The 16,592-nt window shown below is 41.2% G+C and overlaps 2 protein-coding genes across 2 annotated transcripts; both read left to right on the plus strand.

Moving 5' to 3' along the window:
- The first annotated feature begins 327 nt into the window (after window positions 1–327).
- On the plus strand, window positions 328–3,251 carry LOC310825054 (mitochondrial fission 1 protein-like). The gene is made up of 5 exons (XM_083697485.1): window positions 328–374; window positions 567–699; window positions 806–882; window positions 970–1,075; window positions 1,364–3,251. Exons 1-5 carry the CDS (start codon window positions 330–332, stop codon window positions 1,456–1,458), a joined length of 456 nt encoding a protein of 151 aa, XP_083553611.1. The 5' UTR covers window positions 328–329; the 3' UTR covers window positions 1,459–3,251.
- A 9,414-nt stretch (window positions 3,252–12,665) lies between these two features.
- LOC310825053 (claudin-15-like) lies at window positions 12,666–16,426 on the plus strand (the record flags this gene model as incomplete). Its single annotated transcript, XM_083697484.1, has 5 exons — window positions 12,666–12,882; window positions 15,631–15,795; window positions 15,888–15,969; window positions 16,086–16,196; window positions 16,327–16,426. 5 exons carry the CDS (start codon window positions 12,666–12,668, stop codon window positions 16,424–16,426), a joined length of 675 nt encoding a protein of 224 aa, XP_083553610.1.
- Window positions 16,427–16,592: the final 166 nt, after the last annotated feature.

The raw sequence follows: 16,592 nt of genomic DNA on the forward strand, positions 1-16,592 counted from the left end.
CATTGCTCCATATCTTTCCACTGTGCCCAGCTAGGTTTTCTTCTCACTTTCCTGGCTTGTTTTTTGTTGGTCTACGGTCAGGTGTTAGTTCATATTTTTTATATTGTTCATGTCGTAAAGCACTTTGTGACAAACTATTTGTAAAAAAAAAAAATAATAATTAATTATATATATATACACATTTGATTGATTGAAACAAAATGTTCTCTTATAAATAAGTTGTATAGTTAAAGATACATATATGTGCCTGGGTAAATTTGAGATCTATAAAGATCATGTGATGGTGTTTTCCGATGATGTCACGAAATGCTGTTACTACATCCGGAAACATGGAGGCTGTAGTTGGTGAAGTTGTGTCACCAGAGGATCTCTTGGTGAGTGTTGTTCCATTGTTTTGTGTTTAAGAAACGAAGTGACATTGACCGTTTCTTGTGGATAGATGTATCCATCCACTAGTGACTGTAACCTTCGCTAGTGTTGACTGCACACTGACTGTTGCATCGTATTATTTTCCATCGACGTCAGTAGTTACCAAGCTACTACTATCTGGCTCATCCTTCTTACAGAAATTCGAAAAGAAGTATAATGCAGAGTTGGCTAAAGGAGATGTGAGTAAGGACACCAAGTTCGAGTATGCATGGTGTCTGATCAGGAGCAAGCTGTCGGATGACATCAAGAAGGGCATAGTTCTACTGGATGGTAAACAAAAACCTAGGCCTAGTCATTACATTCACCGTTTATTTGAATTGAAAGTCTTTATTGTTTGGCAGTGCAAGATGATAATGAGAATTCTCCATTTACACAGAGCTGATACACAAGGGCACAAAGGACGATCAGAGGGACTACTTGTTTTACCTGGCTATTGGAAACTACAAAGTGAAGGTGCTGTGAATGTAGGCTATTGTATGTTTTTATTACAGACTTGGCCTATGTCCTGCTCCTATCTTTCTCTTTTTCGGTTTTCCACAGGAATATGAGAGAGGCCTGAAGTACATCCGGACTCTGCTGAAAAATGAACCAGGAAACACACAGGCTCTTGACCTGGAGAAACTTATTGAGAAGGCAATGAAAAAAGGTGAGGTCAGGGTGGGGCAGTAATGTGTTTTAGTGGCCAGGAGTTAACTGCAAATATGTCTCGTCCGGCAGCAATATTTAGTATTGAACATCAATCTGCAATGTTTTAGTTGTGAGTGATCAACATCCAGACCAATTATGGATTGTTTGAATGCCAGCAGGCTTAGTAATGAGATGAAATTAAATGCTTGCTTTAAGGATAATTTTTATGAGTGCAAAACTTCATTTGGATATATATTAACTACAGGGATTGGCGGCATGTCATTTATCTTGGATCTTTTTTCTACAGATGGTTTGGTTGGCATGGCAATTGTTGGGGGAATAGGCCTTGGTCTTGCTGGATTGGCTGGACTCATAGGTGTGGCTGTGTCAAAGAAGGTCTGAAAATGGATTGGAGAACTGAACACCACCATCCTCAAGCCCCCAATTCTCTCCCTCCCTTAATGCCTCAATATTACTCTCTGAATACAATATAACACTTAATCACCTGTACTCTCAATATTCTTCCCTCTACAAACCAACCGGAAGTGAAATTACATTGTAAAAGGGAATGCTTACTAAACATTGGCATGCAACAGTTTGTATTACGACTATAACCAGGAGGACTATAACCAGGACTATAACCAAAATAGTTTGATACTGTCACTGCATAGAAGCACTCTGGTTTGACCAATAGTCAATATCTAGAGATTCAGTTATTTGACTTGACTTTTGATGCCATTATCTTTTCTGGGTCTATTTGAATTTAACCACCTGAATGTTAATGAAAATGTTATTTCATAAATCCACCCAGTGTTCTATTTGACAAAGTCCTGACACTCAGTAGAGTAGAATCAGTACTCCTAACACTATTTCAGTAGATGTGCTTATGTTCATCATTCACTTACTTTTTTCAATTTCTGATTGTACCATGTTAGCCATACTTGCATACTTTGAGTAATCTGAATCCCAATGATTAATAGTAAGTGAGGCAGGTGGGCTGTTGAGAATCAATGAAGAAAACACATAAACAGTGAGAATTAGTTTTTTGCTATAGCATGTGATGTTGCACTTGGACTGTTTAATCCATTACAGATAGCTAGTTTGCAGGATAATGTCAACACACATTCACGCCTTGCGCTGCAATAATGAATGTGTGGATTCATGTCCTCAACAAAACAATGTTTACCATGTGGTACAAACAGTGTTAAAGGGATAGTGCACTCTAAAATCAAATTTCCGTGATTAACTACATACCTTCACTCCAGTCGATATACAGTACATTGGTATATTGAAAAGTGATCTGCTGCAAGTTACGAATAACCAGGATATAGACAAATAGTGTCTTGGTGTATATACTGGAGAGAAAGTATGATTAATTAAAGAAATGTTATCTTCGAGTGAACTATCCCATTCACTGCATTTCAAATTGAGCATGCCTTGCTGCACAAAAATAATTATATTTATCCGACAAACCTACTATCTGCAATTGATTGAATTGGGGCCGCACTTCTGTAGTTTTTCCAGATAGTCTTATGTTGTTGTAGTTCTGGTCCTCAACCAACAGAGAGCGATGTTGCCAACTTTGCACTAAAGGGATAGTTTACTCCAAATACAAATTAGCAAGAGAAACAAAACCACCAAGGTGTGTGGTAAATGATGTTAAATTGTATTTTTAGTAAACTATACCTTTTTAAGGTAGCATCTTCAAGCAATCACTTTTGGGATTCTTGAAAGTGATGAGAAAGTTGCCTGTAAAACCAGTGTTTCTGTAGCCACTTAGAGCTGTTGTCACGTTGCACAGGTGTTTTGGATGAACTGCAGATGAGGGGCTCTGATGGGCTGAGAGGACGCTGGCTCAGAGGAAGCTTTGTTAGGTCCTTTATCTGCAGTATTTGCTTGGTTTTGCTGATAATCTCAATGTCATTATGCATCACTATGATGTAGTTGAAGTGCCAATAAGACTGAAAGGAATAGAATGGTTGTTCAGTGACATTATGTTTTTATATATTTAATTTGAGAAAGTGTGAAACTAGTTTGAGTATTTGAACTGTAGGAACTTTTACAACTTTTTTTGTTTTGACTTTTAACATACTGATATATATTTTTGGAATGCCTATGGAAACGATTAATGCTGCCACATAGAGCCAACATATGGGTATTGTAAATATTGGAATAAAATGACTGTACCCTTTTCATTCTTTTTTTTTTCTTTTTTATCAATTGCTGGAATTCGATCAAACCCCACAAAAAATGACTTACGTAAATGATATAATATTATTGATATTTGCTGTAGTTAGCTAGTCAATATTTTCTATGACATGTTGGGTTTGATTGAATCATATAGCAAGAATCACATAGCAAGAACATTTTACTTCTGTTTACTTATTGGGTATTTCTGTGTAATTGTGTGGTCAAAATTGGGAGGGGGTTACAATTTTAGAATTCTTCAACCAAGTCATGTTTTATTTGCTCACTAGAGGATAAGAGTAAGAATAGGGCAAGGAATATGTATATTTTCCACCATTAGTCATGCTTGGTATATTTAACAATGAGGTAATATCTGTTCTTGATAGGCTGCACAAAAGCAATATACTGTACATGAATAAGAATTGCAAGGAAATCTCCAAGTTGCTTCATATGTGAAAGCTATGACCAGAGAGACAAACAGTGGTGTGTGTGTGTGCCCTGGCAATCAATCCTGTTGATTGATTGGACTCTGGTTTGAGGCAATGACTCCACCGAAACTCTAGCAAATGCACAAACACTATTCAGGGTTGAGCAAACTAACTTTGACACATTGTTGGCTTTTATTTAGGGCACACATAAAAACCTAACCATCTACTCACTCATATCTCACAGTGTCTGTGCACAATTGCAGATTAAGTATATCATTATATCAATGGAAGAGGACTAAATGCTCATGTTAATGACAGATATGCTTTAACATTTGAATGCATGTATATGTAGTTTGGGCCCAAGCCTCCCCCTGAGAGTTGAGACATCAGGTATTACTGTCAGGCTGACAAAGCAACACCAGGTTTACACAAGGTATAATATTAAAGACTCCTTTGTTATAAAGTAATCAGTGTTTCTAATCATCCCAGGGAGAGGCTAAAATGAACTAGTGGTTTACCATAGTTTAAATCTGAATGTTAGAGATGAACTGGGATGAGTGCCTGCTATCCATTCTCTCCTTTGCTTGAGGGTGTTTTTCATGATGGAGCAACTTTCTATAAGACGAAGAAATGTGTGGAGAACAAGGGATATAAACAACCAAGTATGTCTTTCACGTCCTCCCCCAACATTTGGCAAAAGAAGACCGCACATGGTTCCAAAAGTGAGACTCAAACAAGACAAATGCAGAAGGAACAAAGGACCATCACCCTGGAAACCAGTCATACACGAAAAAAATGCGGCAGAGAAGAGGACAACAACTAAAAAAACATCCGGCAATTAAGCTTGGTTTTGGTTGCTGTGGTTCTGCCAAATCTGAGGTTGAATGTGTGACATCATGTACTTTGGCCTCTACTCAATGGACCACATCCATTGGCAGGCAGCTCACAAAACAGAGCCTCAAAACCCCTTGGAGGATGTTGCCAACTTTGCACTGCCGCAAAAAGCAGACGGGTAGTGCTCATAAACACTTGCAGTGAGGACTGCTTTGATGACCGGGTCAGCATGTTTAGTTAGGTAGGAAATGGTGCTTGCTTTAAATAATCCAATTGGTAGATCACATTTGTAACCTTACGTTCCCTTTGAGCCAGTTAACTCGATACAGCATAGCTATGAGGGACATGAAATCACTCCCTGTGTAGCAGCCCATATGCAGACATTGAAGGAGACAGGCCCTTCCAAGCCAGGTGCTGGGAATGTTTAGAATCAGGTCTCATGCATCTAGAGCCTCCTCTGAGAGTACCATCAATATTGGCTACTTCTGGAGAAGAGAGTTTTCCTCTCTCAACACTGGGGCTGGATTGTCCTGGTCCGAGGATGTAATGACTCCAGTAAAGCGTGAGCTATGAATTATAGCTTGTAACCATACTGCTGTCAATTAGCCATCTTCCCTACTGGGGAAGCTGAGGGGGCCCCCTTGTGGACAAAGCGAGGATGGTTTTATTCTCTGGCAAACTTAACCTTAATTTGGCCCAAACAAACATACATGGGGCTTAACAGAGACACTAAAGATGTGGGGTTGTAACAAATAAGCATTGTGCTTTGGGGAGACTGTGAACTGTGCACCTGCCCTGCACTGCGGTACTCAGAGGCAGAGGTACTCACATCTTTTTGTCTTTTGGAGGGGGCAACAGGTGCCAAAGCTCCTCACTCTGGGAAAGACTCTCTAAGCTAGGACTGCAGCTGTCTCCCTCTGACCGTGGGGTGATGCCGTAGCAGAGCCTTTAGGACAAAGCGTTGGAATGCCTCTGGGGTTCCCAAGGTGTGGACTTCATCGTGGCCCAGGGAGAGCCAGAACTGTGCACCAAGACAGTCTAAGGATAAAATCTGCAGTCACACGATTTTCCTCCAGCAGCTCTTGGTGGTCAAAACAATATTGACCCTGATGTTTTACAGGCCTATTTGCCAAAATGACAGGCCTATTTCCAATCTAACATTGTTCTCTAAAATATTGGAGAAGGTGGTTGCTCAACAGCTCAATGATTTTCTTAAGTCTAATAATGTCCATGAGAGCCTCCAAAAGATAGCACAGAGACTGCCTTAATCAAAGTATTTAATGACCTACTACTAGCCTCAGGCAGCAACTGTGCTCCTTGACTTGAGTGCTGCGTTTGATACAGTCGATGACCAAATTCTATTACAGACTGGAGAAACTTATGGGAATCTGTGGGTCTGCTCTGTCTTGGTTTAAATTGTATATCACTAACATTTACATTTACATTTATGGCATTTAGCAGACGCCTTTATCCAAAGCGACTTACAACAAATACATTTGTTTAAGTAAGTGAATCATCTATCCATCAGTCATCATAAGATAAAGTAATCAATGCTCGGACCAGGAGTCATAGACAGTCACAATGCTAGAAGATTTTTATTATTAATTTTTTTAATTTACAGGAGAGAAACTTGTACAGGGGGATAGTGGGGGTGAAAAGGTCTTTAGGAGGGACCGTTAAGATGTAGCCTGAAAAGATGGGTCTTCAATCTACAGAGGAAGGTTGGTAGTGACAGTCACCATAGCAGTGGAAAGCTCGTTCCACCAGCGGGTTGCCAGGATAGTGAAAAGCTGTGACCGAGTAGTGCGGCTGCTGCATCCACATAGAGGCGGCGGTGCCAGGAGGCTAGCCGAGGTGGAAGAGCGGAGTGATCGGGCAGGGGTTTGGGGGCTGACCATTGCTTGCAAGTAGGGAGGGGCTGTTCCCTTTGCTGAGCACCAGGGTCTTGAATCTGATGCGAGCTGCTACCGGGAGCCAGTGAAGGGTGCGGAGGAGGGGAGTGACATGGGAGAATTTGGGGAGATTGAACACCAGACGGGCAGCAGCGATCTGTCCCAGCTGCCTTTGAGACAGCCAGAGTCAAGCCTCTTCTCAAGAAACCAACTCTTGACCCGTCTGCTTCCCATAACTACAGTCCGGTATCCCTTCTCTCCTTCTTATCTAAAACCCTTGAACGTGCTGTCTCTAACCAACTGTCTCACTATCTCCTTCACAACAACCACCCTGACCCTCACCAATCCGGCTTTAGGGCTGGGCACTCTACTGAGACTGCTCTCCTTGCTGTCATGGAGGCGCTCCACTCTGCTTGAGCTTGATCCCTCTTCTCTGTTCTCATTCTTCTGGACCTGTCTGCTGCATTCAACACAGTAAACCACTCGATCCTTCTCTCCACCCTCTAAGAATTGGGCATCTCTGGCTCTGCCCTATCCTGGTTTGCACCCTACCTTGCCGATCGCTCTTACCAGGTGACGTGGAGAGGATCGCTGTCCTCTCCACGAGCCCTCACCACTGGGATCCCCCAGGGCTCTGTCCTAGGGCCCTTACTGTTCTCCCTCTATACCAAATCTCTTGGCTCTGTAATTTCCTCATATGGTTTCTCCTAGCAACTTGGTGGTTTCCTTGCAATTCTTATTCATGTACAGTATATTCCTTTTGTGCAGCCTATCAAGAACAGATATTACCTCATTGTTAAATATACCAAGCATGATCAAATCTGCAGTCACATGATTTTCCTCCAGCAGGTCTTGGTGGTCCACTCCCATGGAGAGGGCTGTGCATGTCACAGAGCATGTCTGCCTGATATATTTGCAGCATAGTCACAGTTCAAAGACCAAATCACTGTACCCTCCACTAAAATCAATACCCCCAGCTCACAGATAGCACAGGACTATGAGGCTCAAAGATCACCTGTGAGTCTTGAATGTTTTTCACCTATTTCTCTTCACACACGTGCCAAACCATCTACCTGCATCCTAGACACCGTTCCTACAACTCTTTTGAAGGAGCTTCTTCCAGTCCTTGCTGACTCAATGTTCTCCATCATAAATGGATTTCTACCGGCTATGTTCCCAACCCACTGAAAGTGGCTGTAATTAAGCCCCCTGCTGAAAAAAAACAATATTGACCCTGATGTTTTACAGGCCTATTTGCCAAAATGACAGGCCTATTTCCAATCTAACATTGTTTTCTAAAATATTGGAGAAAGTGGTTGCTCAACAGCTCAATGATTTTCTTAAGTCTAATAATGTCCATGAGAGCCTCCAAAAGATAGCACAGAGACTGCCTTAATCAAAGTATTTAATGACCTACTACTAGCCTCAGGCAGCAACTGTGCTCCTTGACTTGAGTGCTGCGTTTGATACAGTCGATGACCAAATTCTATTACAGACTGGAGAAACTTGTGGGAATCTGTGGGTCTGCTCTGTCTTGGTTTAAATTGTATATCACTAACATTTACATTTACATTTATGGCATTTAGCAGACGCCTTTATCCAAAGCGACTTACAACAAATACATTTGTTTAAGTAAGTGAATCATCTATCCATCAGTCATCATAAGATAAAGTAATCAATGCTCGGATCAGGGGCCATAGGTAGTCACAATGCTAGAAGAAGGATTTTTTTTTTAATTAACAGGAGAGAAACTTATACAGGGGGTTAGTGGGGGTGAAGAGGCGGAAGATTGGTAGTGACTCTGCAGTCATGACAGCAGTGGGAAGCTCCTTCCACCAGCGGGGCACCAGGACAGTGAAAAGCCGTGACCGAGTAGTGTGGCTGCTGCATCCACGTAGAGGCGGTGGTGCCAGGCGGCCAGCCGAGGTGGAAGAACGGAGTGATCAGGCAGGGGTTTGGGGGCTGACCATTGCTTGCAAGTAGGGAGAGCCTGTTCCCTTTGCCGGCCAGTAGGCGAGAACCAGGGTCTTGAATCTGATGCGAGCTGCCCTAACCGGGAGCCAGTGAAGGGTGAGGAGGAGGGGAGTGACATGGGAGAATTTGGGGAGATTGAACACCAGACGGGCGGCAGCATTCTGGATGAGCTGCAGAGGCCTGATGGTGGAGGCGGGGAGACCAGCCAAGAGTGTGGTGCAGTAGTCAAGGCGAGAGATCACAAATGTTTGGACCAAAAGTTGTGCTGCCTCTCTGGTGAGGAATGGACATATCCTTCTGATGTTGTAGAGGAAGAATCTACAGGAGCGTGTTGTCGATGTGATGTTCGCCACACAAGATATGTGGTTGTCAAGGATCACCCCAAGGTTCTTGGCTGTATGGGAGGAGGCCACAGTAGAGTTCTCTACTGTGATGGAGAAGTCTTGGAGAGGGCAGGCTTTCCCTGGGAGGAAGAGCAGCTCAGTCTTGTTAAGGTTGAGCTTGAGGTGGTGGGCTGACATCCAAGCAGAAATGTCTGCAAGACACGCAGAGACACGTGTTGCCACCTGTGAGTCAGAAGGGGGGAAAGAGAGAAAGAGTTGAGTGTCATCTGCGTAGCTGTGGTAGGAGAAACCATGTGAGGAAATTACAGAGCCAAGAGATTTGGTATAGAGGGAGAACAGTAAGGGCCCTAGGACAGAGCCCTGGGGGACCCCAGTGGTGAGGGCTCGTGGAGAGGACAGCGATCACATCACCTGGTAAGAGCGATCGGCCAGGTAGGATGCAAACCAGGAGAGTGCAGAGCCAGAAATGTCCAATTCTGAGAGGGGGGAGAGAAGGATCGGGTGGTTTACTGTGTCGAATGCAGCGGACAGGTCCAGAAGAATGAGAACAGAGAAGAGGGGGGAAACTCGAGCAGAGTGGAGGGCCTCTGTGACAGTAAGGAGAGCAGTCTCAGTAGAGTGCCCAGCCTTAAAGCCGGATTCATTCTCTGACTCATTCTCGCTTTTCTGTCGAAAATGTTATTTAGTCCAAGACTAGGCCTAATCTGTGTCCAGGAAACCAGCTCTGAATGTCTGAAAGTAATGGGGCACAGCAAATTACTCTTAGAATATGCCAATTACACTTCAAGCATCCAATGTTTTATATCACCAAAAGGGGCTTTTAAGGTCCAACAAAAAACTGTACAAGAGTACAAGAGGTAAAAGCTGACTAAGGTCGACTATACAGTTCAATTTACAGTAAGGTCAGGTAGATGGAAATCCCTGCAGCCTATGAAAAAGGGAGGTGAATGTGGACTAGAGGGCTGCATTGGGATTGGGTCCCGCTGGGTCCCGCGGGACCCAACGCAAAGTTCAAAAAGCGGTTTGAACTTTGCTGCGGGCGGGAACGGGCGGCTAAAAAAAACACTGCGGGATCGGGATGTAGTCCAGGCTAGCGACAATGGAGATCACTGTTAATGATGTGGAAAAGAAACTCAAGCAAAACTCAAGCAAAAGCAGTCTATTTGTGTGTGCCGTGTGATGGTGCAAAGTTTTTGATAAAACTAAGTTATATTTAAATTGATTGTAGTGTTGTATCTGTGTTCTTATTATCATGCTTCTTATTCAGGTCTCTCTTAGAAAAGAGACTGTAACCACAATCACATAATTGATGCGTGCGCGAAAGGGGAAAGCAGCTGAGATGATGACAATGAAGGATTTGCATCTAACTTTCGGTCAGGTAGCCTATGAACTTTGTAAATTATCCATCAAGCTCCACAATTATCATGTTAACATTAAATCAGATAGATTTGTATAGGACAACTAAGATATCATCAGGCAAACACTATAGCCTAGCTTCGGAAGCTCTGGAAGTGCTGCTCACATTTCACGTAGGGCTTTGACGAAATAGAAGCGCTTTCCCTAACCGCGTCAAAATACATGCAGGCCAGGAAAACGAAACAAACAACCCCATGAATCTCTTTATTAATAGCCTATAAAATGACGTGTTTTCTCCTGCGGGATGGGAGAAGACACAAAATCAATGCATCTCTATTATTGTGCGGGCAGAAATTCTCTGAGTTTTGCGGACACGGGCGGGAGTGGACATACACACTGCGGGAGCGGGCGGGAGTGTAACACGCACCCTGCGGTCGCGGGCGGTAATGGTCAGAAATTCAGTGAGAGCGGGCGGGAGCGGGATGAAGAAAACAGTCCCGCGCAGGGCTCTAATGTGGACACCCTTCATCTGAAATATTGGTTAGTTGTGGGAAGGGTTGTCAAACATAACATTAAAAGACAAGTGATTATGAGAAAATGATGAATGCCAGCCTCACTATAAATGATGGTCGAGCTTTGAACTGTGCTCCTGATTCAATTTACTTTAATTAAACAATACAAAATCTTGAACTTGTTGAACGTATCCTGAATCTAAACATCAAGTAATTTGTGTTTAGCAGGAGTGCAAAATGCATCTAAGTTAGAAAATGTGCAATAGCTACAGTAGATAACATTGATATTCATCAATATTCATTCCAATCTATAAAATGTTATAAAAGATTCCGACTCCCAAATTCAAGAGATAGACTCAACCTGTGGTCATCTGTCATTTTATCAAAGACACTGACACAAAAACGTATGCTCCAGGTGCAGGTTTCTGAATATGCAACTTACTGTAAAAAATCTACATTGAACCTCATTGAAACTAAGCCTTACATTCAGATTTGTTTGCTAAATATTATCTACAGATGATTATATAAGGGTGGAGTTATAGGTAAAGGAGGCATCTTTGAAACAGCCGCCTGCCTTTTGACCAATGCGCCATTCCTCTTTTTCTGAAAATGGCACTATATTAAAACAAAAAGTTTCAAAAGGACTGACATTGCTAAAGCTGTTCCCTCTAATACAAACAGAGTATGCGCACAAAAAGGGAAGGTGTTTGAACACATCTTTTGTCTCACTTAAAACTTGTTAATGCTTAACCACTGTAAACAGGAATACTTTATTGCCTTGGATTGATCACCTACACATTTCTAGACAAAGCCAGCTTTCAAATGTTTACCCTGTCTTCCATTAATTCCTTTCTTTAAGTATTTACTCGGCTGTCAGTCGTTTAAGACAATTAGTTGATACATTAGTTGAATCTGATGTGGAATGGCGTTTTTTTAGAACTTTTTTTTTTACCATGCAATTAAGGTGGTCAGCAATTTTCTTAACATGAAATATATACAAGAAACCAAAGTGGTGCCTAAACATTTAGTGAGGGAGTAGTACAGCGTTTTACAAGTTAACAATGAAATGATGGGCTCTGCATCAAATATGCAAATTGCCATTATAATCGATTAAGACAAAAGGTTGCTAATGGCTTAAACCGAGCATACATGGCACAACACTCTTGTTTACTTGGCTTCATGTCACTCACTCTAGCTTCAACTTCTTATACTTGGTCTGATATAAAGAAATCCAGTTACTTTGTTTCTCAGAAAATGTGTTGTCAGCACTTCACTTGGCTCTGCAATATCCCAAAACCACACGTTACCAATTCCTCTACCTCTATGGAGGTTAGAGATACAGGAGGACAAGATCAAGTGGTGAATGATGAATGTGAGGGTAAAGGGGGTAACAAGAGTATTTTATAGTTGATCATATGCTGTAGTTGTGTAGGCTATGCATATTAGTTTATTTGTATGTTGATCTACAAGTGCAAGACAGAATGGAATACAAATTGACAATTCTAATTCTTACCATCTTATACAGTACCTATCTGCATTTTGCATTTGTCTCAGGCATAATAAACTATGTGTTCTATAGCAGGTTAATGCAATGTCAGAAATATTGCAGAAATGTATGATCTGTGGACTTATAGTCTTTGTCTTATAGTCTACTGTACTGGTGACACATTCATTGTTGAAATGTTACATATATTAGTATGGAATTATGCTCTAGAAGATTCAGGTGCTATAAACGATGTATAACTTGGTCATTAGACCCATTTTCATGAGGAATGTTGACAATATTTTGAAAAAACAAACAAACTAGGTTGCATCCATAGAAGGACACCAATTACATGATACCAACGAACTTGCAAATCACTTTGGGCAGGAATAGCATGATTATACTGTAGCTGCGGCCTAGAAAATCAAGGTTCAAATAAGTCCATGTTGATAAGGATAGGCCTACATGAAAAAAAAAACCTAGGAGTGTCTTTACTCGTCGAAACATGTAGTCCAGAGTACTGCACTAATACAGGCAGGGAACCAAGTGACTCTGGACCAATATGTTATACTTTGTTCATTGAAAATAATCAACTGAAGATGAATGAGATCACCGAAGTCGTGGCACTTTTCTTGGGTTTTGCGGGCTGGGTACTGGTAGGCATATCACTGCAAGACCAATATTGGAAAGAATCCACGACGGAGGGCAGCGTGATCACAACCTCCACAATTTATGAGAATCTCTGGATGTCTTGTGCCAGCGATTCAACAGGGATCTACAACTGTCGCGACTTTCCATCACTCTTTGCACTACCTGGTAAGCACTAACAGGTATTAGCTTATTTAATTTATAGAATTATTATTGTTCATATTAGTGTTATTATTATTATCATTATTATTATTGTTAGTAGTAGTAGTAGTAGTAGTAGTAGTAGTATCAATAACATTTTGCTTCAATTGCTCGTTTTGTATTTTTAACATTACACATAAGTAGGCAACCGTTTTCACTATTGTGCGCTCTAATGATTATGTAATTCAGTTGCACAGGGCATGCTGCACATAACAGCTGAGTTTGCATTTTCTATGAAATGTCCAAGCTAATCGCAAGATTTTACAGATTGAGGACATTTATGTTTGGTCATAGCCGAATTTGAGTTTAAATTATTAATTTGAGATCAATCATAAATATAACCCATACGCCATTTATTCTCAATATGTGCCAATCTAGAGGAAGTGGGGAAATGAGTCTATTTGCATATTCACTGATTAAGCATAGTGAAAATAGCTTGATATCAGCACCTGTCGGTGATTGTGGGTGACATTAAACATATAAACTAGGATTTATTTTTACTGTCCTCTGCCAAAATACCTGACGTTTATATTAGACATTTTAATCGTGTAAAGAGTTTTCACTGATTTATAAGCAGTTATAGACTATTAATAATACGTGTATTTATTGTTTATTAAAGAACATTATAACTTATCGGTTGAAATTGTTTGATGAATTAGTTTCAGTGATGTCAGAGATGTGTATAGGCTATAGCCTGGGTCCTGTGCTATGCTCATATGCACTGGATTCCCTGAATTCAATCGGGGAGATAAGGAATAAAACGCGTACTGATTTATAATACCAATACATAACAACAATAAATTCTTTACAAACCCTTTAAACCCTTAAGTGGCATCTAATGCAAGTCTTTTCAGGTTCAATGAGGTTATAGGCTACTATAAATGTTGATATGGTGTCATAGGCTAACATGTCCTAGAGATTATTAAGCCCAGTCACAAGTGTCCTTGGATAGACATCACTTTTGTAAATAACTAATGAACAAAGGATAAACGTGACTCATGATTAATCACCGGTAAGTTCAAAGCAAAACGTCTTAAAGTGATGCATGGACAAAAGTATATAGACATAGCTTCGTTGCAGGTTGAACGTTGGACCTCTGACGTCTCCTCTCGATAAACCATTGCGTATCATTGAAAAGGTTCAACAATCAATAGAGATGGTATGGTAATAAATAGAAAAAGAAAGGAGTGGTAGAGATGTTGGGAAGGTGAAATTAATCATTGATTGCTAAAGTTTTTGAAGCATCACCAAACATCAGAACCGCTGCGCAATATCTGGCGCGCGGAAAGAGTGCGTGCCTTCGTAAACGCCGCACATTTACGGCGCAAAGAGAGCGACGAGGGTAAACATTGTATTGTAAGGCAAGAGTAGTCTGTCAATTATTGTTTCTTTTTTCGGGGAAAACATAATAGACATTCGAAAAAGAAACGGAGGAAAATATGAATGCAATTGTGGAGGTTGTTGCGTTTCTTCTTGGTTTCCTGGGCTGGGTGATGGTTGGGGTTGCCCTACCGAATCGATACTGGAAGGTCTCAACTGTGGATGGCAACGTTATCACCACATCAACCATATATGAAAACCTATGGATGTCCTGCGCAACTGACTCCACAGGGGTTCACAATTGCCGTGACTTTCCATCTTTACTTGCTCTTTCTGGTATGTGATTCACATAGGAAATATGTTTCAATCGACGTCTATTGATTACGCTGCTTTTATGAACCAGTGATGACTATAGATACCTATAAATGAAACTTTTAAGGCGTCATGAAGCATTCATACACACTTTCTGAGGTATGTAGCTTCACAAATAATTGTCAATAAAGGATGTCAAAAAGGTTATGCCAGTTGGCCAAGCAGAAAAGCACCCGTTAAATTGCACTTTATATAGTATGGTTTTGATTTGTAATGCATCTGAGTAGGCCTTATAGAGATGATACAAAATAGCATTTGTCAGTGGGATCAGTTAGCCCAGGACCCTGGGACCATGCTTGAGAAATTTTAGGGAAACTAGTGTGGGACAAAAAATACCTTTTTGGTAGAGTTAGAGGGGCATTGGGATTGGTACATACATTTTTGGACTTCTAAATTAAAGATATATAGCCATTCATTCTTGACTTACAAATGCCTAATGAGCTTAGTTCAACTGTCTTACTCCATCAGAACCAAAAATATGAGCTTGTATATTAACTAAAATATATGAGCTACTCCATTGTTTGTAAACTATGTAATTGTAAACAAACACTATAGCTTCAAAACATGGTTAAAACTATCGTTTTGATCTCATGGATGGTCAGTCCTTGCATCCATAGCTCTGTTTATGAAATTAAGAGTGGTTACATTTCTCCAGCCCCATCTCTCAGCTGTTTACCAACGTTAGCCAATTAAAACCTATAAGAAAAGTGTATTATTACTTTTGGCAAAGCAATTATTGTCTTCAAAGTACAGGGTCAAGGGTTTGAACTTTGGACTCGCTATTTGCTGGACTGTGGTGCGAGGATGGGCGGCAGCAAGGCTTCCCTATAAGAGGGGATTAGAGTACAATAGCATAAACCTTGCCCTATTTACGCATACTACCACCTCTTCCAAGTGTGCCTCATGCTGAAGGAACAAGAGGTAGTGTGCTTCCCTTGTGTGCAGGATCTGCAGTTGGTCTCACACATGGCTATGCCATGGATTTGTTTTATTTGAACAATAACTGTCATTTCTCCTGCACAGGGTACATACAGGCATCTCGTGCACTAATGATTGCTGCGATTGTGATGGGGACTTTTGGAATCCTGGCAACTCTGGTAGGAGTACAGTGCTCTAAAGTAGGAGGAGAAAACTACGTTCTGAAGGGCAGGATCGCTGGCATCGGGGGAGTGTTCTTCCTTCTTCAGGGTAACAGCACTTCCAATTTCTAATTTCTCCAACATTATTGCACCCATCTGAATTTTGTCTTTGTGTCACCTAATACTTTGTATGTCATACAGGACTGTGTACTATGATCTCGGTGTCTTGGTATGCTTTCAACATCACCCAGGAATTCTTCGACCCATTCTATCCAGGGACAAAGTAAGTAAATTCAAACAGATTAAATTCTCACTCTCCTTAATAAGATGGAGATACCTGAATAATAAGATAACCTCCTCTGTTTAGTATTGGGCTATCGTATGTTGACTGTATTACAGGTATGAGATCGGAGAGGGCCTGTACATCGGCTGGTGCTCAGCTATACTTGCCATTTGTGGGGGTTCATGCCTGCTATGTGCATGCAAACTAGGGACAGCTGAGGAGAAAATGTGAGTTTTTGTTGCGAAATGCATGTTTGTTTATCAATATGTGTTGTTCATAGTTTACAAAAACATCTGACTTCTCGGTAAGTAAATTACTTTGCATCCGTCTGACCCCCACTAATTTCCTCTCTCCCAGGCCATACCCACACCAACCACCTACCAGGGGGACAGTGTATTCCACAGCGGCTGTTTCTCAGAGTGCCCCCAGCCACTATGGAAGAAATGCATATGTTTAGGGGGGGTCAATTCAGGATGTTGTGGTAAACTCAAATTGAGTTCAAGGGAATAGTACTTGGAAGCATATTGCATATTACCAATATGTGTGGTATTACATTAGCATTGAATGGATTTATTCATTTTCATCTCATTCAATTTGAATTCAAAATGAACTTTACTTTGACT

Source organism: Argentina silus (assembly GCF_951799395.1).
Source record: "Argentina silus genome assembly, chromosome: 2".
Classification (NCBI taxonomy): Eukaryota; Metazoa; Chordata; class Actinopteri; order Argentiniformes; family Argentinidae; genus Argentina; species Argentina silus.